General features: G+C 42.2%; 2 protein-coding genes across 3 annotated transcripts in view; one reads left to right on the top strand and one right to left on the bottom strand.

The window, feature by feature from the left end:
• Positions 1-220: 220 nt before the first annotated feature.
• Positions 221-12482, bottom strand: GLO1 (glyoxalase I). Its single transcript, XM_083434593.1, has 6 exons — positions 11493-12482; positions 7604-7686; positions 5641-5781; positions 3955-4022; positions 2169-2258; positions 221-2015 (listed from the first exon to the last, which is right to left on the bottom strand). Exons 1-6 carry the CDS (start codon positions 11571-11573, stop codon positions 1909-1911), a joined length of 570 nt encoding a protein of 189 aa, XP_083290719.1. The 5' UTR covers positions 11574-12482; the 3' UTR covers positions 221-1908.
• Positions 12483-14949: 2467 nt separating this feature from the next.
• Positions 14950-22657, top strand: part of DNAH8 (dynein axonemal heavy chain 8) — a 124857-nt gene continuing 117149 nt past the window's right edge. The window contains exons 1-7 of one of the 2 annotated variants that reach the window (XM_083434373.1): positions 15101-15195; positions 15262-15613; positions 16404-16882; positions 18767-18901; positions 20978-21062; positions 21843-21991; positions 22295-22484. In XM_083434373.1, the coding sequence (XP_083290499.1) occupies positions 16436-16882; positions 18767-18901; positions 20978-21062; positions 21843-21991; positions 22295-22484 (1006 nt within the window). In that variant the 5' untranslated portion in view covers positions 15101-15195; positions 15262-15613; positions 16404-16435. Of the gene's footprint in view, positions 15196-15261; positions 15614-16403; positions 16883-18766; positions 18902-20977; positions 21063-21842; positions 21992-22294; positions 22485-22657 lie in introns of both variants that reach the window. The other variant, XM_083434372.1, reaches the window with a different exon arrangement.

Genomic DNA, 22657 nt, shown 5'->3' with positions numbered 1-22657 from the left:
CTATGTGAAGTGACCCAGACAAACTCAGCCCTGCCAGCAATTCTGTTCACAGTCATTACAGTTGTTCCTTTCCTCTCAGGCAAGCAGAGTATTCTGAAGAGTTGCATGGGAGCGTGTCAAAAGAAGAGGCTTTTGGGGGGAAGGGAAGAATGGTGCAGGGCACTTTGTTCCTTATTTACATATTCTTCCATGTGTTCTGACAAAAGAAGGACGCCCAGAGTTTTTAACTTGAAAATATGTTTATTATTATTATTTGATGTCAACACTGCACTCAAGGTTGGTTAATCCCAAAAGGAGATCTAAAGTGCTGCTAACAATGCCCCAATTAACAAAGGCAGTTGAGTCAGGGCTATTCAGCAAAGTGTGGATTGCATAGTCTAAATGTGTCAATACAAATTTAAACACTGATGAAGACCAACTAGTTCATGTGTCAGTTTTGTAAACCTTGGGAGAGCTTGGAAACAACTAGAAACCCACCGAAGACAGGTAAAGAGCACAACAGGTGGTACATTAACATTTCAGACATCTAGGCTTTAGTTTATGTTAGAACTACTGTATACCAAGACAAAATTGATATTAAGAAGAAAATACGTATCATGCCACCTAGCTCCTGAAGGGCAACTGTGGGTGTGATGTACAGCAGTGCACGAAGTGGGAGAGGAACAAAATGGGATGGCTAAGCCAAAGTGAATCATGTCTGCCTGAAAAGTAGGATGGCATCCTACCCCACTTCAAGCACTTGTAACTAGCATTCATACCGTAAGTGTAGTACTTGTCTGTTCATCTTTAACTGCACGCTGCCATTTCATTCATAGTAACTTGTGCACTTGGGTTCAAGGCACAAAGCAACAACAGGATTCAGGAACAATGCAGACTAACAGTGCAATTCTATATATGTCTTACTCAGAAGCATATCTCACGAGTTCAATGGGCCTTAATCACTAGTAACTGCAGCTGAAGTAGTCTTATACACCCATGAAGGGGTCATGATGAAAATCCTCAACAAATGCAGCTTTGCCACCATCAAAGAGAAAAGGAGCAAGACTTCAGTATTTGCTTCCAGTTCATAAAACATGAAAGATCGAAACAGTCTTGTATTTTGCCAGCATGTTTAAATAATCCAACTGCAGCCATATTGCATACCAAAACTAAAAATTTACTAAGAATAAGAATCTGCCCATAATATACTACAAAATGTGGCCACCTACGAAAAGGTTACAATTATTTCTGTGTAGGATAAACCAAGTAACTAATTCCAAAACATACGGGCTACATTTAAGCAGTATGGCAAACTATGGGATTTTCTTTTAAAAAATGTTTGCACTTGTGAGAGGCTCAATCATGGTTTGCACTAATTATTGTCTGCCATTACATCTGAATTCACAAACCACTGATAAACCAGTTATGACTGTTGCTCCATCTCAAAATGCTGCTGCTCTGTGCAGACAGGAAAGAACTTGTGAAATGTGCAGATTAAAGACAAAAGAAGATAAACAGCTTGAAATCACAGTTTATCTGTTGTACATTTGGAAGGGCACACCACCGTGTGGGTTCTTAAATACAGTCAGCACAAACCATAGCCTTTTCTTATGAAAATAAGCAGCGCTAAGCCTCATTCATATGCATCCTCCTTGCATTTGTTCGTGCATTAGGAAAAGCTATTAGAAGCTTACACTTCCAAGTTTGTGGGTGGCAAACCATAGCTTCCTGCATTGTCAAAATGGCAAAGTATAGCTCACCACAAGCTAGAAATGGAAGCTTCCCATCTCCTACCTTTGCAGACATAGCAAGGGGAAAGGGAATACTGTTTATTCCTATTTGTTTATCATTTGGCGAATGACTAGAACAACTTTTTGTTAAATCAGGAGGACATTGTTAAGAATTTTCAGTCTCTTGATGGCAAGATCACTACGCAGTATTTCCAACCGGGATTATATTTATCATATGGTTCGGATTCAGGATTTCAATCCAGTAGCCATCAGGATCCTGGATAAAAGCAAGTCCTTTCATTTTACCTACAAAAGAGAAATATAGTTTATAAGTTTTAATAGAAGAAGTCCTCAACAAATTCTTGTTTCATGCCTCTAAAGCTAGTTTAGCAAGCACACAAGTAAACAAACACATGCTGACTTACAATTTGAGAACCACTATTTACACCGAAGACTTACCATCGTCTGGTTTTTTGACAAATTTCACTCCCAGCTCCTCAAATCTTTTACAAGCTGCATTTACATCAGGAACAGCAATTCCAATATGACCTGAAAAACAACAAAGTAACCAAAGGCAATGATGCTTTTAATACAAATGTGAATAAAACCTTCTTTTCTTAACTCAATTGCAAATCAGTTTTTTTGTTACAATGTAGAAAGTGTACTTAATATACCAGAGTTATTTTATACCATAGCATAAATGTACGTTACGGTCCTCTGGGGACGGTATTGCATGCATAATCCGAGCTACATCAGAGTACACAGAGACAATCACTGTGAAGCGCTTGTTGATATCTGACCTCTTACGCAGGGGTATGTTGTGGGAAAATATGCTTCCAGACCCAACAACAACAGGAAAACAGAATGCAGAAGCTGGCCATCCTCAGTTCATATTTTAAATGGTTGATGGTTTTTGTGTGGGGGAGAGGATTTCATAGTTTGTTCATCAAACATTTGTTTATGAGTGATCCCTGCTAAATTAGACCCAATGCCTATCTTGCGCAGCATCTGTTCCCAGTGGCTAATGAGCTGTGAAGCCTATGGGGAATCCCACATCATCACATCCCACATCCTTCTCACACAGTTGGACCACAGCAACACATATTTAGATGCATGCTGATGATCCTGGAGGTAGCACATACCCATCAGGACTAGTGGCCTTCCCATCAGTCCCAGTCAGCATGGCCGACAATGAGGGATGATGAAAGTCAGTCCCAACAACACCTGGTCACAGGTTCCCCATCCCTTTCTGATGGGGAAAGCCATCTAAGTTGGCTTTATGTCACCTTTCCATCAAAACAGGCATTCCAACTGTGGCTAGCTCTATGATGTGACAGGAATAACACCCATGACAAACCAAACCGGTAGGGCACGGGGGATAGGGTAACGGCAACAAGGCACACACAACTGAAAAAACAACTTTAACTGAAATAAAGCACTATTGTCTGCAGTTTATGAGTCACTGCCATCAGAGTTGGAGCACCTTCAGGAAAATGGCACTCTTTTCCTCCCTGGAGGAACACTTACTAAAGGGCTGTGCGTCAGAAAGAGAAAGATGCAGAATAATGTGTGCACCGGATCCACACATTTATTCAAGACACACCCTTAACTGCTGCTGCTTCCTCAAGATGTAGAAATTGCTCTCAAGATTTTGTGCCAAATTCTCTGAAGTAATTATGAATCCAGTTATTCTGCCTTTATAATAAGTTCAATTACCCCAATTAGCTTTTAGTCTATAAAACCTGGTGAAAACTCTGGAATTGGATTATACCTACGTTCTTGGCATCTACTAGTTAAGACAGGTTTTGTTGAAATTCACGGGAAGAAAAAGAAATGTGAGCAATACCCACATCAGCTTTCTTTACAACAGAGGTGACTTACCACAGCCTGCATCTGCCCCTCCCCCCAAGAGGCTTTTTACCGAGGCAAATTTTTCCAATTTAAAAAGTGTTTTTAAAAATTACCAACTACTCCCTTAGGTTACCCATTGTAATACTAAAATCTCTTTTTGTGACCTTCCAAGACCCCCCCCCTTAGTTTTACTGACCACTCTTGCTGGTATCCTATTGTGATTCTATGATTCCAAATTGTTTTAGTGATTTCCATGACCCCCAGCCCTACCCTGCAGAATGTATCCTTTTTAATTGACCATTCCCACTTTTACACTTTGGCCGCAAGAGACTGACCATGGGTCAATGCAGCCCTTGATCCCAAAGAGGCTAACCACCCCCGCTTTACAACATACCGAATCCTCGGGGATCTGAATTGCCATTGTGGTAAGCCTGACTCTCATCATTTTCAGTGCCCCAGTTACTAGAAAAGAAGGAGAGGGATGTGGGAGGGAAAGAGAATAAAAACAAAAATAAGAATGCATCGTGATAAACACAGTTATAACAATAGCAAAAGAGAACATTTAACAGTGCTTGTGAGGAGAAGAGACCAGCCATCAGGGATATACAACATGAACAGATAAAATGACAAACCTTTCCAAGTTATTAGAATCAATATTAAACAAATATTAAGTCATGGATTAAGATGGTATTAATATAACATTATTCACTTGAAAATGCCATTTTATTGAAAGAAGTCTTTTCACTTCATTGACAAATATTAGAACCATTTTATATTTGTAATTATGTTCTGCTCAAAGCAAACTAAGGCCAAGAAGATGGAAGACTGAAGAATCAGCATCAAAAACCAGTTGCATCGTAGAAATGCTAGAGCAGATGTGGGGGGAAATGACAAAAAAGGCACTATGAAGTATAATGGAATGGAATTCCAGGATAGGTGTGTGAAAAAAAAACAACCATAAGAACCTAGAAGGAATTTGGAGGACAAACAGCTCTTTTTCATAACTTGAGAAAGAGCTGGCAAATGTTGTAAACTTTTTGTCAGAAACTGGCCTGACAGAAGCAATGTAGATCAACTGACCATTTTCTTGTGCGGAACTTCACCATGTTTTGAGGTTCCCAAAGTTTCCCTGGGAAGAAAGACTGACTGTTTAAACCACTCAGGGAACTGTAGCTCTGTGAGGGGAATAGGTGTCTCCTAATAACTCTCAGCATCTACTACAAACTACAGATTCCAGGATACTGCTTCAAATGCATAGTGTAGATGGGGGGCGATAGTAGTGAAACAGTAAGTACAATCTCAGGCATTGCTCCCACTCTCTAGTGCTGCCCCTTCATTAATCACAAAAAAGTTTCCCGTATGAAAAAGCACACCAAATCAAAAAGTCTCAAATGCAATTTCAGAGAGCGACAAACAAGCTTGTCCTAGCACCGAAATAAGGGAAGGTGTAGGCAAAGTTCAGTCTATTATTTAATCAATGCTCTGCTTCCAGCCATATTGTACACTATACTAGACATTTGAGAGGGAGTTTTGTTGTAGTTAAGTGACAAGAATATATTAGGATTTATTCTTAGCATCTAATGATGCCTAACATTTTAGTCAAAACATTCTGGATATGCTTTCATTTCACACTAGCATCATATGGTGACATACTGACAAGCACCAAAATAGATTTTGTTATGATTTGCAACATATGCCAAATATGTGCATTTTATTTCAGTGTTAAGTGACAAGCATAAGCTTTGAGAAGCAGAGTTTGTATAATGAACACAACTTCTTTGCTGTCACAAACAATTCTGTACCTCTTGCCACATTCTAAACTTTGCAGACTAAACATTTGCCAGGAGGTAATTTTCATTCTGGAGCTGCTACTTCTGTATTTCAGGTGTAATCTGGGAAAGTCCACTCCAGTTTGAATGTGCAGGAGGGTTTAGCTGAACACCTAAAGCTAGTTGGTGTGTAAGAAAGGCACTCTGCTCACAAGAAAGTCAAACACTGCTTCAACTATATTAATAACCAGCAGAATAATCAAAATACAAGGAAAAAACATGATTTACAGAACACAAGTTTTAACACTCACTGCGTCAGTTCTAATACGCCCTTTCTAGACAGAGTCCACGCAATTCCCTCTTTTTTATCTTTTGGAATATCATTTTTATCTTCGTAAGCCAAGAAGTAGAGGGAGAACTTCATAGCAGGGAAGTCAAACTTGTTGAGTAGGCTAGAACATAAACATATTGAAATTAAATTTATGTGAGAAAAGCAGACAGATAACACACTCACCAAAGACATTCTAAGTTTTGTAATCAAGTTCTCATGTTCATGTCAAAAAGGTTATGAACATTTAGAAAATATAAGCCATGTGGCACCTTAAAGGGTAACAAATTTATGATGATGCAAGCTTTTGCAGACAAGAAAAGAAAATTTAGGCAATAATCTATTTTATAGTGCCACAAGGTAATTTGGTGTTTTTACTGCAGAAGACTAACGCACTCAATTACTGTAGTCTAAAAAGTCAACATTTACTGTTGTTCTTCATAGTTATAACAAGACTGCCAGAAATGCAGAACATGATACTCTCACCACTGCCATTTATAGGACAATACAGTACTATGTCCCATGTGTATGCCATAGGCAAGAAGACGCAAACAAATAGTTGGGGCTGTTTGCCTTTTAATTTTAAAAAGTGCACAGCGTGTTTTTTCGGCATGCTTACTTGGACAGCAATCCAAACCGACCACCAATGAGGCTCTATGTCTAGGTGCCTTTTTTTCTTCAGAAAGTTTTGTTATTGTTATTGTTATTGCTATTATTCATTTCATTTCTATACAGTCATACCTTGGGTTACAGCCGCTTCAGGTTGCGTTTCTTCGGGTTACGGACCACCAAAACCCGGAAGTACCGGAACAGGTTACTTCTGGGTTTCGGCGGTCGCGCATGTGCAGAAACACTAAATCGCGCTTTGCGCATGCGCAGAAGTGCCGAATTGCAACCCGCGCATGCACAGACACAGGTTTCGAACGCTGCAGGTTGCGAACGTGCATCCCGCATGGATCACGTTTGCAACCCGAGAATCCACTGTACCACTTTATATTTTAAAGAACAAATCTCAAAGCCATTTACAACACATTAAAACATCAGTATAAAACAAATTCAGGCATCAAAGAAAAGATTTCAGATCCTTCTCTAAGTGACATTTTGCTTTCATCAGTCATCAGTTTGGCATCCAGAGATCACCACATGGGCATAATTGGACCCAAACTACATTCCTGGCACATGGCTAATTTCCAACACTGATCTAGAGTACAGGGCCTCTCCAACCTCCCATTGCTCCTTCTAGCAGCAAACAGAATTCCATGGTGTGGAGAGAACTCAGAATCACCAGGGCATGTAATTTCTACTCAGAAATGCTGTTTCACAGGCAACATTACCAAGCTCTAATCTCTAACCAGTTTCTACCAGTTGGTGGGGCAGGTAGATGAGCAGTTTGTTCACCATGGTGTGGATCACTTCACAGTTCTAGGAGCGGCAGAACTTTTATGTCCCACTTTAAGCTCTGTATCACCAACACAAAATATTTAGAAACATTCTTGTTCAACAACAACAATCTTTATTACGGTCCAGAGACCCAACAAAACATTACAAATCGATACAGAGTTCATACAGCCTACCTCCAGGTTAATCAAGCACTTTGTTTAGAATATAGGGCTCGTTTGTTCTTGCAACCACCGATAAAAACTTTGCCACTGCCAACGTTCTAGCTTTTGTCCGGTCTTCCAGTAGGAACCTGACATAGTGAGCCTCTGACTTTCCCAGGAAAGGCACCAGCTAGGGTAGTATCAGTTCAGCCTTGGCCTGCTCGTACTTCGCATACATTCTTGTTCAAATCTGTTGTATCTTAAGCCACGCTAAAAGCAGGTCATGCAATTATGTCTCCAATCTCGTATCCTTACAGGACTGGCAGGCTTTCAGTTTAGAACAGACGATTGTGAGACGCTAATGAGAGAAAAAAGAGCCAGCCAAAAAATTCAGTTGGTACTTACGTCATTCCGAGAACCTTAGTATAAAATTCCAGAGACTTTTTGGGATCTTTTACCCTGAGCATCGTCTGTTGTAGCAGAAAATCCTACAGAAATATATAATTTGTTAAACTGTTGTCAACCATGAACAGCATTCAACACTGGAATGTAGCTTTTACTTGAATGATTTTGTTAATTCGAGCTCCACATACAAAACGTAAATTGTACAGAAACTATACAGTTAATGCCTTCAAGATTATTACTGTTCTGTGAATAGTGCCAGATGAACAAATTATGTAGTTAAAGTGAAAGGCTACAATCCTAAACATACTTATTAAAGAGTAAGCCTCACTGCCTAGAGTAAGACTCATTTGTGAATAAGTAGACATAAGACTGCTTTGTTACAATGCAAGCAAAACTTGGGGAGGGGGAGGAGCAGAGAAATAAGAGCCTTTGCCAAATCCCCAACACGGCCACCTTGGCCAGCAAGGGCAGAAAGGGACGGCTTTTCTTACCATTTCACTGCAACAGCTCCAGGCTGGCATTACTGAGAGGCCTTAAGTACTGGGCCTCTCAGAGGACCCACAATGTTTTAGATCCAACGCTGCCAGTGCCCTGTTCCCAAAACACCCTGTTTTGGGGCTTTCCACTTACTATTGCCAGTGGCAAAAACATTACCACTCAGCTGAGATCTTTGTGGAGGTGGCGGAGGAACACAAACATTTGATTTGAACAACAAAGTCTCTATTTTAAACACTCTCTGAAATAAATTCAGACCATTCAGAAAGTAAATTATATAAAGAAATGGGGAAAGGGATTTATGAGATTTCAGCAGCATAAATGGTACACACTTATTTTATCCAATTCTGAGGAGAAACGTGTTCACTAATTCAGAACTAACTGAAACTGTTATTAGGAATTATTAGGAAACAAAGGTGTTATGTATAGCCCACATCCAAGAATTGAGTCCGTACACCACTTTGAAGTAGGTAAGAGTTGTGGCAAGAACAGACCTTCGCTCAGACAAACTAAGATGGCGCAGTGATGCAGTGAAAATAACTTCTGAGTGGAGGAAAAAAAGTGAAAATGTAGATGCATAGATGCCTTTTATGATCGGATTACAGCAGGGAAAATGAAGAAGCAAATGGAATTAACATCTCACACGGGAAATTTATTGGATACAAATTCCGCTTGCAGAAATAAAATTTATTAAACATGTAACTATGAATGAACATCAAGAAACCAGTGGCTGTCAACAAAGGATTAAGACCAGAACTGTTGTTATTGGATTAATTAAGATTATGAAAGCAGGAAGAAATAAGAACTTTGTAACCTGAAACCCAGTACATGGGAAGTCATCTCAAATTGATTAATTTGGTTTTTGAATAATTTTGAGCAAGGAGGTTTGAAGGAAGAGATTGTGATGTCTGGCAAGTGTTGCTGTTTTTTCAAAAGGTTTTTTAAGGGTTTCCAGAGGTTTAGAGGGTGTTTGCAAGCATTTCCAGTGGTGTTTCAAATATACTCAATTTCACTTCCGGTTTCCTGCCGACAGAATAGGGAGCGCGGGTCTGAGCTCCAGACAGACCCGAGCCCAGAGAGGTTAGAGGTGAGTGCGCCATGGCAAGATGCCTCCAAAGGTGTGCAGAGTGTTAAGCGGCCTGGCAGAGCGCCAAATCTCCCCCCAAAAAACCACTGCCAAAGGGCAAGCGGGGGGGGGGGGGGGAGTGGAGAGAGGTTGAGCGAACTCTCAGCTGCAATGCGACTCTGTGGAACGAAGCTTTGAGCTGCCTATTGTCAGCAGGAGATTCTCAACTAAACAGATTCAAGCTGAAATAAGAGGGTAAGGAGAATTTTGCAACTTCTACAATTTTGATTGAAGAATCATTTTGGATTTAATTAGACTAAATTTGGCGATACATGAAGGGTTAAAACAGAAGGTCCACCCTTCGATTTCTGGATAAATTATGTTACATGGAGAAAAGGTGCAAGTAAGAGAACTTATTTTATTAAAAACTTATGGCAAGTGTCTGTTGATGAGCCACCAAAATCCATCTGCTCAGCGCCGCTCATACCCAGCGTATAAGACGACACCCGACTTTTAAACCTCTTTTCCGGGGTTAAAAAGCCGTCTTATACCCCGAAATCTACGGTATACGAAGAGCTTTGCTGAGGATTATAAGATTTCCTGTTGGGAGGAATAAAAGAAGGAAGAAGCTTGAAGTTGGCTCAATAAACACAACTGAGACTTTAAGGAGCTTTAATATGAGTACAGACAGGAAACAGTTAGAGAAATTAGGGTGAAATCACAACTGTGGAGACAGAGAGAAATTTGGAAGGAAGAAGGGCTGAAATGGGGAATTGTCCTAATGGGAAGCCATTTTCAGAGGAGATTTAAATATGCCAAAGTAGGAAAAAAAGAATGGATAACAATCTGGAAAATGGTTTTTATTTAGGGGCCAGGGGTTGTAAATAAATTGGGGCATCAGCAGACATGGATTAGATGCTTGCAAAAAGCAACAGTAAGGATAATTAGAAGGGGAAATAGCATGAAAGCATTGATGTGTAATGTATAAAATGGTCTGAAAGTTTAAAACATCTGTGCTGTACACCACAAGTTTAATTGTTTAGTAGCTGGAAAATTGGGTAAAGGGATCTGGAATGTAAGATGATTTGGTTTATTTAAAGAACCAGAAGAGGGGGGTGAGGGGAAGTCTGGGGATTTGGGGTGTGTAAAAAAAGTGTTCTTCTTGATTATTTTTTAATGTTAATGAAAAATGTGTGGGGTAATCTGGTATTGATACAATATGGCATATATTGGATTTTTTAAAATTGAAAATAAATTACACACACACACACACACACTTGCCTTGGAACCTAATCCCTGTGCAAACTGGGAATTGCCTGTGTTTTAAACTGGGGTTGCAGATGCAACGGTTCCAGAATGGTTTTTAAAATACATATGTCTGCGCAATAACAGTCAAACTCTGTCCGACACAGAAACAAATGGGACTGAGCAAAATGCTTTGATTGGGATTCAAGTACAGCAGGCATAGGCAAACTGACCCTCCAGATGCTTTGGGACTACAATTCCCATCATCACTGACCACGGGTCCTGTTAGCTAGGGATCATGGGAGTTGTAGTCCCAAAACATCTGGAGGCCTGAGTTTGCCTTTGCCTGAAGTACAGTGTCTTTATTCCAGATTATTTCTATGCGTGCAAAGGCATTGCAATAAATGGTATTTTAAAGCCACTAGCAGTACTATTCCCAAGCAGGTTCTCTCAACGGTCCTACTGTGTTGAAGGGGAATTATTAATGGGTTCAGTGTGCAGCCCAAGCGAGGCCACAACCTCACACGAGTTATGCTGAAATCCTACACAAACTCAACGAGGCTTATTTCTCAGTAAAGCGTGTGCAGTAGCATTGCCCTGTGCTTTACTTAGTAGGGCATTTCGAAGTAAATGGAAATGCAGAGGCCTGGGCGCTTGTAAGAGACGGACAGCTAAAGCAAGGCAAACGTGGAATAAAGGATCTCGCTATATACTCTCCCAGGAAAAACTACAGCTCCGCACCAAGAACAGATCGCACAGAGACTCTAAACCGCGATGGCCGGCGAGCTCAAGCATGCCGGGAGAGATATGATCCTTCGGGTCACGGCGCTAAAGTTCAGCCACGCAAATATTCGGGTGAAAGGCGATCGCTGGCTGGCCCTGCCTCGGCTCTGTATCTCCAAGCCCGAAAAGAGAACCCAGCCCGTCTCTTTTGCACTCCGCTTACAAAGGGAGAGGGAGAGATCCCCTTGCAATGAGTTAATGCAACTTCCCTACGCTTTGCAATTCTGCGCCCCCTACAAAAAGCAACCCTTCCTCCCACTTTATATATGCACACATTAAAAAATCATCTCCTCGCTTTACCTTCGTGCTGGGATGAGGGTCGGAGCAGGCACTGAAGGCGGCTTCATCGGTGAGGCCGGCGGGCTCCCCTTGCTCGGACATGATGAGGCTCTGGAGACGAACTGCTTCCCGGAGTGGATCCTAAACCCAATCTACAAGCGTCTAGCTGTCGCGACAGGGAGAACGAGGTTCCCTGAATCTCTGGCCAATAGTGACCAGCCATGCAAATTAGGGCACCTCGCGTCATGCAATCCCTTCCACCTATAGCAGCGCCGCTTGCCTAGGACGAAATCTCTGTTCCTACAACTCCCAGAATCCCCAGCAAAGCAGGTGATTTTTAACCCCGTCCTTCGCAGATTGCGACACTGTTCCTTTTTCAGGGAAGCGGAAGCAGTAAATGTTAATTCAGATCATAAAAAATGGTTAGCTAAAAAATTCCAGCCCGGACACTGAAAGCACTATAGGCACAGTATTTTACAATCTTGGTAACCATTTTCAAGTCAATGCCAGGTTTCTCATGCATTCGAGAAGAAAGTCGCGGAGCTCTCCTGCCATGCTATGCAACAACTTCATTCCATTTAATGTGCTGAACTTGTTTATTTTGTTGTAGAACTTCTACCTCTTTACTTTCTGATTGATGTGGGTTTATGTTAGCTCCTGTCTTTGATGTAAACTTCTGACTTTTTCCACAGGCCGCGTACCAGCCTCAAGTATGGTGGTAATGCACCAAAGTAAATGACAGAAATAGAGCATCAAGATAAGAAAAGTGCTTCAGTTTTACTGTGGAATTTAAGCTGCTATACTGGAAGGAAGTCAACCTCCAGAATTTCAGGCCACGCTTTTATTGTACTTCACTAATAAAAAATCAGTATGTATATAAAACTTAAAACCATGATACCTTCTTTATGCACTATTTCTTTTAAAAAGCAAGTGTTCAAAAGCCTGTGCTACTGATTCTCATGGAGCATGCATGTGTTTGCAGTTATCTAGTAATGGAGACATCATCTGTGATAAGCCTAGAATGTAGAAAAAGCAGGATAACTTTAAAAGGCAAGACCAGCTACTGATCCTCATTTGGTTTATCCACAGCAATATTGTCAAAATCCTTTCAGGGATGCCCATTCTTTTACCTCTTGCTTTAGAAGCTTATAGACAGCCCATTTGCAGCACGAATATTCTAAGATGGGGAAACAAAGCTAACAGCCTCTTTCATTTGTGACGGTGTGAGACATTTTTCTCCATGAAGAAGAAGGTCAAGGAGGTAGTCCTTGGCTAGGTTCGCATAGGGGGTCAGAGAATGACCCAAATCTATGTGCAAGTGTTGTCTTTGGTTGGGAGTGGTGGTGGAGTTTGGCTGAGCAACGCAACGGCAGCTTGTTGGAGAGACATGAGCCACATGCGCACATCATACTTTTAAAGCACTATGGTATCACTTGATAAACTTTTCCTAAAGAATTCTGGAGCCCTATTGCCTTACCGCTCTCACAGCACTTTCATAATCCCTTTTTTGTGGAAACTTGGGGAATTGTAGGTGACCAAGAAACAGAATGAGATGTAGTCTATGATCCTAAACACACGTGTATAATTGAACGGTTAAATGCTAATGAGCACAATGTGCAAAGTATGGTTTTGTGCTCTAACTTAACAGTTACTTGGGAAATTGGTTTTAGGGTCCTAGTGGAAAACTCTGGCACTGAGAAAGTTTAGTATTATGATATCACTAAAAGAGTGCCCAGAACTACTCAGGAAGCTAAGAAATCCCAAAACATTGTGATTTTTAGCTGGATAGTATAAGTTGTGAGTTTGGACCTGTCACACCAATAATCGGGTTAAGTCACACCTAAGTCACATTTTGGTCTGCTGTCTTGTTTCAAAATGGCACACAGAGTCCAAATGTCAATGAAGAGTACCGCCTCCACCTTGGGAATCCTCTTGTCAAGTTTGGTGACAATATATTGAAAGACAGCCAAACTTACACCAAAAATAGGCAAAGTCACAATCAAAATGGTGTCTGGCAAAGACCACCCTCCACACCTCACATACACATTGGGAATCCTCATGCTGAGTTTGGCAGCAATATATTCAGAGGCAATCAACCTTATGCCAAGAAACAGATGAATTCATGCAAAAGTCAGGTTTGATCTGTCATCTTGTTTCAAAATGGTACCAGGCATCCAAACATTGACATAGACCCCCACTTGCCTCTTGGGATCATTCATGCTGAGTTTGGCAATGATATCTCGAGAGACAGCCCAACCTCTAGATGGTGCATATCTTTGGTGCATCATTTAAAATATAATGTATCATTCTGCTCACTCGCTCACAAAGAATATACAACAGAGATGGAGATGGATCTGGTTTGTTCAGCCTTAGCAGTAGAAGGATCATCATGACTTTGTGAAAGCAGACTTTGATTCAGGCCTAAAGTGGACCTGCTCCTTGTACACAGCACCCCTGTGTCCATAGAATGGGGGGGGGGAGGGAGAGAGACTACTGTAATTAACAGAAACAAAAGCTGAAACAGAACTTTGCAAATACAGTGGTACCTCGGGTTAAGAACTTAATTTGTTCCGGAGGTCTGTTCTTAACCTGAAACTGTTCTTAACCTAAGGTACCACTTTAGCTAATGGGGCCTCCCGCTGCTGCTGCTGCTGCACCACCACTGTGCGATTTCTGTTCTCATCCTGAAGCAAAGTTCTTAACCCAAGGTACTATTTCTGGGTTAACGGAGTCTGTAACCTGAAGCATCTGTAACCTGAAGCATCTGTAACCTGAGTACCACTGTAAAATCTTACTCAGAGATTTTTGATGAGTTGATATGACTGAGATAAGCAAGAAGCACGTTTAGCATTGACTATCCCAGAGATATTAAGGGCACCCATTTACTTCCTTTCAAGTATATAAGCAAATGGTAGTCAGCTGCCGCTATTTAGCAAAGCCAAATGTTGATGCAGTAATAGCACAAATCTTTATACAACTGGCACTGGGTAGCCTAGCTCTTTCTGATCGGGATCTAGAGTATTGCAGTGTGTCTTCATGTACACTGAATTTACCTGAGAGGCTAGATGCACATTCTGGTTTTTTTGTACACCTCGGCTGCCACAATAAAAGGTATTTGCCTAGCAACGGAGATTGTATAGTTTGCTTCCAAGCTGTCAGCAACACTTTTGTGTGGATCTCCCCCCCATCTGAGTAGATGCTTGTATGTGTCATTTGTGCAATAAAGTGGGTACCTTATGATAAATAGCAACAGCACTGCTGCACTTCTGTGCAATAAACCCTTTGTGGTGGTTTGGTTTTTTAAATAAGACATTTCATGGTAAGAAAAGTAATGGTGGGGAAATGTGGAACAACTGCCACTTGACAGCAATGTTGTGTAGCATCCACACAGATGTTGTGTGAACAGATCAAGCAACCATACAACATTACAGTTGGGCTTGCATCATGATTCCATCCCATTATTGGGTGGGCAGGTTCTGTGCCCAACTGCCAGTGTGGTTCATGCACACCTTAGAATGCAATGTGTCCTTCCGCATATAGTCCCAGCTGAGTTCTTGGAAGCCTGTTTAAACTGCATTAGCTGTGTGAGTCGGCTTTTTATGAATTCTTCCACCCACTATTCCTGGGTTTCATTTTGTTCTGAAGAGGAGAGAGAAACTGCTCTGATCTCAGTGGATGAATTCACTGTGACTGTCTTAGTGGTTTATTCATCTTTTTGAACAAGGTAAGTCAGAGGACATTCTTGTGTTGGGATAGAGGGGAATACTTGACATCTTGTGTCTTGTTTTAGAGGAGGAAAACTGGAGAACACAAGCCTATAGAGGAAGACCTGCTGCCCTCTGTACAGTATAATGAAACCCTGTCTCAGTGGTCTGGCGAAAGAGGCAGTATCGGCAATAGTCTTAGCACAAGGATGGAAGAATGAGGAAACCCCAACGAAAGAACAGTGGCAAGAAAAAATGATGAGCTATGTGGAACTGGCTAAATTGACATATAAACTGCGTGACAAGGACAATCGTGACTTCAAGGAAGAATGAGAACTTTTTACAAATTATTTAAAAAGGCAACAAAATGACTTGGACTCCTTGGCAGGTTTTGAATAAACATCCACAGATTTATTAGTTGAACACATGACAAATAAGGCAAGGATATGTACAATTAATAACATGCAGAGAACAATATGTACGAAGAAATCAGAGAGGGGAGCTGAGGGAAGTCCTTGGCGGGGGGGGGGGGGAGAAGGAGGGATGGGGGGAAGGAGAAAAATAACGTAATTGATTATTTGGATTGATAATTTGGTATGTTGAAAGTGTTTAATAAAAAAATATATATTTTTTTAAAAAAGAAAGAGGCAGTATCATGTGCTGTAATACCCTATTGGCCCGAATATAAGTGATATTTTTTCGTGTGCGGCTTATATTCAGGCCAACACAGTAAAATGTTTTGAAATGATTTTATTGTCTGCCTTCCAGTCAAAAAAGGAATTCAATTTTATTTATTTTTTTATTTCTGATCATCTATTGAAAATGTCTCTGCTTGTTCTTGTCCTCTAGTGTGGTGTAGTGGTTAAGAGCGGTAGTCTCGTAATCTGGGAACCAGGTTCACGTCTCCGCTCCTCCACATGCAGCTGCTGGGTGACCTTGGGCCAGTCACACTTCTCTGAAGTCTCTCAGCCCCACTCACCTCACAGAGTGTTTGTTGTGGGGGAGGAAGGGAAAGGAGAAGGTTAGCCGCTTTGAGACTCCTGAAGGGGAGTGAAAGGTGGGATATCAAATCCAAACTCTTCTTCTTCTTCTTCTTCTCTAGCAATTTGTCTTAACACTTCAGTCAGTGCAACCTTTGGCACCTTGTGGAGATGAACTCCTCTTAGGAGGTTGTGCCTAACCCAAGTCTTGTGGTGACTGGTGTTCTAATTTTTGTTTTATCATATAGACACAGACGTTGTTTGCACACTAGCATTTGAAATGGAGGAGACACCAGAAGCTCCAGGTGCTGGTGAGGGTGCTGCCCCAGAGCCTGCTGCTGCACCACAAGAGCCTGCTCCTGAACCAGAGGCACCCACGGACATGGATGCTGCTCCTGGTCCAGAGGATGCTCAGCCTGCCCCAGATCCTGACGCAGGCCCCCCCTCAGATGCTGAACTCGGCGGCCCTGGGGGACCAGAGGCTGCAGACTCCGGACCTGGTCCAACAGAGGAAGGAGCTAGAGAAGCTGCCGAGGACGCAGCTAGAGAAGCTGCGGAGGACGGAGCCAGAGAAACTGCAGAGGAAGAACCAAAAGAAGTTTCTGAACGTAGTCGACCTAGACCCCCTGGCCGTGGGCCAGGAGACGCCGCAAGCCGTAGGACATCTAAATTCCGCCGGAGCACCAGCGGGGTTCAGTCTCTGCAGGAAACTCTAAAGGAAAAACAGGTTTGTCTGTCAGAGTTTGGGATGTGTGTGTTTTACAAGCCCTTCCACTTAAATTTAGGCATATTAGTGAGATGATGCGTTATACCAGGGGTGTCAAACTCAAATTCATTGGGGGCTGCACCAGCAGTTTGTAGGCTGCCGCGCATGCACTGAAGAGGCGGCTTTCTTGTGTCAAAAAGAAAAAAAGAAAAAGCGAGAATAAAAGGTGAAGGCTGGCGGCCGGCGGCGGCTACATGGGCCACATGATGAGGTCTGGCGGGCTGGATTCGGCCCGCGGGCCTTGTGTTTGACACCCGTGCGTTATACAGTCATACCTCAGGTTACAGATGCTTCAGGTTGTGTTTTTTTGGGTTACGGACCGCTGAAACCTGAAAGTACCGGAAAGGGTTACTTCCGGGTTTTGGCGGTCGCACATGCACAGAAGCACTAAATTGTGCTTTGCATGTGCGCAGAAATGCTGAATCGCAACCCGTGCATGCGCTGTGGGTTGCGAACACTGTGCGTTGCAAACGTGCCTCCTGCACGGATCACGTTCGCAACCCGAGCATCTACTGTACTCAGTTGATGTTTTCCTGTCCAATATACTAACTAGGCACAACTGTTGGCACTCAAAAGTCTTTATGATGGAAAGGATATACAGTGGTACCTTGGGTTACATACGCTTCAGGTTACATACGCTTCAGGTTACAGACTCCGCTAACCCAGAAATAGAGCTTCAGGTTAAGAACTTTGCTTCAGGATGAGAACAGAAATTGTGCTCTGGCGGCACAGCGGCAGCAGGAGGCCCCATTAGCTAAAGTGGTGCTTCAGGTTAAGAACAGTTTCAGGTTAAGAACGGACCTCTGGAATGAATTAAATACTTAACCCGAGGTACCACTGTAAACAGCTGGTAGTTCAAGTGTGTTACCCGATCCCTGCATTACTACAGACAATAGAAACTGACTTTAAACTAGTAACGTTTCAGGGCAGATCCTTCAGATCCCTTCAAAGCCTCAACTAGGCAGAGCATTATCCCTTCAGCTTCTGCTGCCTCCGCTTCTCGGCTGTTTTGTCTTGAACTGACAATGGAGTTTTTTTGGCATGTTTTGAACTGGTGGGGAGTTGTTGTAGTTGATCTCGTATTAGCCAAATCCATTCCAGACTGTGCCGAGAGTCTGCCCTTCCGCAACCATAACGTAGTTTCAGGCTCTCAACCATTGTTCTTTTATTTTTATTGTTTCAGACACAGAGTAATGGAGAAATTCTCAGGTATACAAAAAAGAAAGTGTAGCAGTAGAGCAGGTGGTGGGGAGGACTTCAGACCGAATGTGGCCTTCCTGTCCTCTCTGTCTGGCTCTCAGAGCTGTTACCAATCCACGTTAAATTTGCACCCTAAATGTTTCTGCTTGGCTGTAACGTGCCTGAGCTCTCACAATGCCTCTTGCTTGCCTGGAAGGATACAGAGGGGTGTGTGAGTGTGCATGGAAACTAACTTACTGTAGAAAGGTACAATTTACATTTGTTGAGCCACCCCCCTGTCACTTATATCCCTACCCACCACTGACATGTGGCCCTCAAGAGGCTATCCAGAGGGGAATATAGCCCCCCACGCTGTATTAGATAGAATCAGTTTACGGAAAAGTTTTAAATATGCTATTTATTTATTTATTTGCTTATTTATACAGCACTACCCAGAGGGGTTGACAATACAGAAAAGTATGCAAGAGAGACAACTGAGGAAGGTGGAGGGGAATGGAGCCAGCATGACAGGAGGGGGGGGGAGATGTGATTATTATAATTACACATACTAAGGTGTAATTGCGGTATGGTTCTGGGACCTAGGAAACAAAGGTTTTGCAGGAAAAAGAAGAAGTCAAAATTCTTAACACATTTTCTTTCCATTAGGCACGATTTAAAGAAGCCAGGGAAGGCCGGAAAATGAAAGTTAATGCCGCATATAAATATATATTTGAAATTCTGTCAGACAGACTTGGACTAGACGTCGTAACTGTGGAAGAGCTAATTTTAGACGGCCCAACAGTGAGTCTGCTTTACAGATGTTGCTTTTACAGTTAATAATTTTTTTAAAGCCTTGCTCACTAAATCCTCAATCCTTTTAATGTCAACACATTCATCTCTTAAGCCAGAGGTTTTCAACCTTTTGGGGTCCACGGCTCCCTTGATCAACTACACTCTTTCTGCGGCACCCCTGTGGGACTCAGGAGTGCAGTAGTGTCACCCCTTGCCTGCAGAGCTAGCAGCCTCTCACCCTTTTTCGAACACCCTCCCTTGTGGGGTGTTCCCTCAGCCTCCTCTCTTCCTCCCACTCCTTGGCAGTGCTCTGGGCAACTGCAGCTGCTCTCCCACTTCTCTGAGCTGCCCCCCTGCCCCAAAGAGAGGTGCCTCCTCCCACCGCTCCACAGGGGCCTGGGAACCACCCCTTGGCCAGCCCCAGAGGCACCATTCGCCTGGGGAGCTTGTAGCCAGGGCTGCTGCAACAAACAGCTGTGAAAACCTTTGGGAGGCAGAGATGTAAAAGGGCATCAGAGGAGGGAATGAAAGAGGGTTAGAGGCCAGAGTTGCCCACAGCACCCCTGACCATCATTCAAGGCACCCCAGGGTGCTATGGCACACTGGATGCAACCACTGTCTTAAGTTTATACAAGCTTATTAGCATCAGATTCATGACAACCATCACATAGTACCAATAGGAGACCCATGCTTCTTCCAGGTCAGATTTCCTGTTGGTTGCAAATTGCACAGAGGATGCAGCTCAGAAGAATTTAGGATAGTCCCAAGAGCTCAAGTGTATGGTCAATTATTGTGACTCATAACATTAATTTAATTGAAGAGCAGGGCTACTGAACAGTTATCATAAGAGAGAGGCTCTTGCAATGCTCTTCGTGAAGTGCTTGGGGACAGAGTACAGAGGTCTCAGCTTTGTCCCTTACATGTCTGTGTGGTGTGTGTGCATGTGGTGGGATTGGTAGCTGTGAGAGAAGTAGGCAAAAGGGGAAAGGGCAACAGAGAAAAAAGGAAATTCTCTCTTAGAGATCATTAACAATTAAACAGCCAGTGTTGTGATGCAGTTATACTGCATGTGTTAATTTAACATTGTGAGAGTGAGGGAAAACAAACCTTCATGTTAACTGAAGTCTACTGATTTTAGTGAATCCATGCTGGAATCTCCCAATTGTTTTGTTGCCTGGGTGGCAGGTGGGATGGTATTCTGACCCCCTGTCTCGCTTTCCCTTTCATTTACTTCAAGCATGTCAACACCAGGCTAGCATAACTGGAGATCCTGGGGACTGGACCCTTCTGGGGATTCAAAGTCATCAGTGCACCGTCAAAAAGCACCCAGTTTGGTGGCCATTCCACAAGCCACTACCCACTTGAGCAGAGTTGAGGCCACACACTAGCAGTGCATCTATCCATTGGCAGAGGCCAGTGGAGAAATGGTTGCATTGCCAGCCTAACTCTTCCAGCTAACAGCATCGGGGGTAAAGATTGCCCTATAAGTCAGGATCTGCCCACATTTCCGGAAATGATTAAATGTGGAATAGAATAAGAGGTGATATACAGTGTTAGTCATACTCAGAGTTAGACCAGTTGACACCAATGGTTTTAACTTAAGACTATAGATTTCAAGGAATCTACTCTATGATGACTTAGGCTGTGTACATACCATACATTGAAAGCTGCTCCTCCACCCAAAAGAGAATCCTGGGAAGTTAACCCAACACAGAGCTCCAATTCTCAGCACCCTTAGCAAACTACAGTTCCCAGGATTTTTTTGGGGGGGGGCAGCAGATGTGCATTCACTTTGCTTTAAATGCATACAATATACACAATCTTAGTTAGATATGCCTTAAAGGTTTGTTTTGTTTACAAAATTAAAGTAAGAAGAAAACCACACATACGGCAAAGTAGTTATGGCTGCTGGAAATACTTCTGAAAAAGACAAAGACAGCTTGCATTTTTCTTTCAGTGTTGATGAAAATGTTTGGTAACTCACTATGTAATCTCTTACTAAGCAAGGTTGCTTTCTTTTAAATAAAAATAATTCAGCGTTTTGGCAAGATGTTGACTTTGAACCACCTTTTTTCATTTCAACAGTTACAAGCATTTGACAGTTTTTTGGTCAAAGGAGGAAGCAGAACACTGAAGTTCATTTATCAGGAGGGTGAAGCTCCTGGTCTTGGTAAATGTTAGCAATTATTTTATTTAACCTTCCATCTCAGGTGAAATTGAGAAGTTCTTTTCGTCACACTGGATCAAGTAATACAATTCTGTAAATCATGAGGCCATGGTATAAGCAAAGAGGCTGTAAAATACTGAGTTTTGATATCACCTCCAGCCGTTAGGTAGTAGTACTACACAATTTGACTTCAATTGGCTCTTTTAGCTAGTATGACATCCAAAATTAATCCCTGGATTTCTAATATAAAAGGCTGCCATGTTTCTTTTTACTTCTACAGTCTGCCTAACCAGGAACCTGTCTATCATTATTAATAAAAAAAAATACAGTTGATAACAATTCAAGTGCTGGTTATTACCCATAATGCCCTAAAATGTAGGTTTAGTGCTATATTTGAAAGACCACCTCCTCCCTTGTAAAATTGTCCACTTAGAGCTTACATAATTAGTGGCCTTTGCCTCGCCTCTGGTTGGCTGGGCAAAGGATGAGCCTTTTCATTTGCAGTGCCCAAGTTGTGGAACCAGGAGCCCAATTGACCATCTTTACTGGCATTCTTGCATGGTACCAAAATCTTTTTGTCTTGGCTTCCACATCACAAGAAACCACACAAGAAACCAAACAAATCTATGCTGCATACATTGCAATAAATTATCAAACGTGACTGCAGCATAGGATGGGCTCATGGCAGTAACTAGATCACTTTATGCATCATTGCAGCTGATAGCATTTTTCAGATAAAAGTGAGACATTATGGTTGTTTAAAAGGTCCTTTTTTGTTTTCAGAGTGTGGTAGAACAATTCCAGGAGTGCTGAAAGGAACCAAAATGATGAAGTTGTACGTACACGAATCTCCAGACAAATTCAAAGGGCTGTGTTTATTTTTTGTACGTGCCAGGAATGACACTGCCGTGAATGTCAAAACTATGCATGAGGTATTCTCACCACCATCATTTGCAGCACATCTATCAGATAGGCAAGGGCAGTGGCGGGTGGGGAGAGGTTCCATAAATGGAACTTCTGGGAGGGTGAAATACATTTCTCTGTGGAGACCCAGTTTTAGGTCCCTTTTGGTTAAGGCTGGGCAAGAGGATACGATGGAAGGAGGGAGTTTTCCTCTCAACACCTTTGGAGGCAGGTGAGAGTGGATTATTAATTTTAGAACCCTCAAAGACTGTTGCATAACTGATTTTTGTGCTTTTGACTTCTAATACCTATCTCAATGCTTGATTTTCAAGGACATATACTTTTCAGTACTGGAAGGAAGTGAAGGGCTCCTGCTTGGGATCAAGAATATCCTCGCAAATCTTTTTCTGCCATCTGTCCTTGCCACAAATAATTGGGGCGCTTTGAATCAAACCAAGCAGGGAGAGTTTGAAAAACAGGCTTTTACTGAGACGCTGAACAGATATATGGCATTTTTGGATGGTAAGACCTACTGTGAGAAAGGAATGAGATCAATTAATCTCAGATGTTTGATTTTGAAGTATTATGCCATTTGTGTGTTTATAAGAGGGATTCTCTCCTAATTCATGCGGTGCATGACAAATCTGTGCATGCTCACTCACATAACAAGTGAAAGTTCACTTGTTGAGAGAGCG

The sequence above is a fragment of the Podarcis tiliguerta genome (genome assembly GCF_965153285.1).
Source record: "Podarcis tiliguerta genome assembly, chromosome: 3".
Lineage (NCBI taxonomy): Eukaryota > Metazoa > Chordata > Lepidosauria > Squamata > Lacertidae > Podarcis > Podarcis tiliguerta.
Note: the sequence above shows the minus strand (reverse complement) of the source record. Positions and strands in the feature narration are given on the sequence as shown.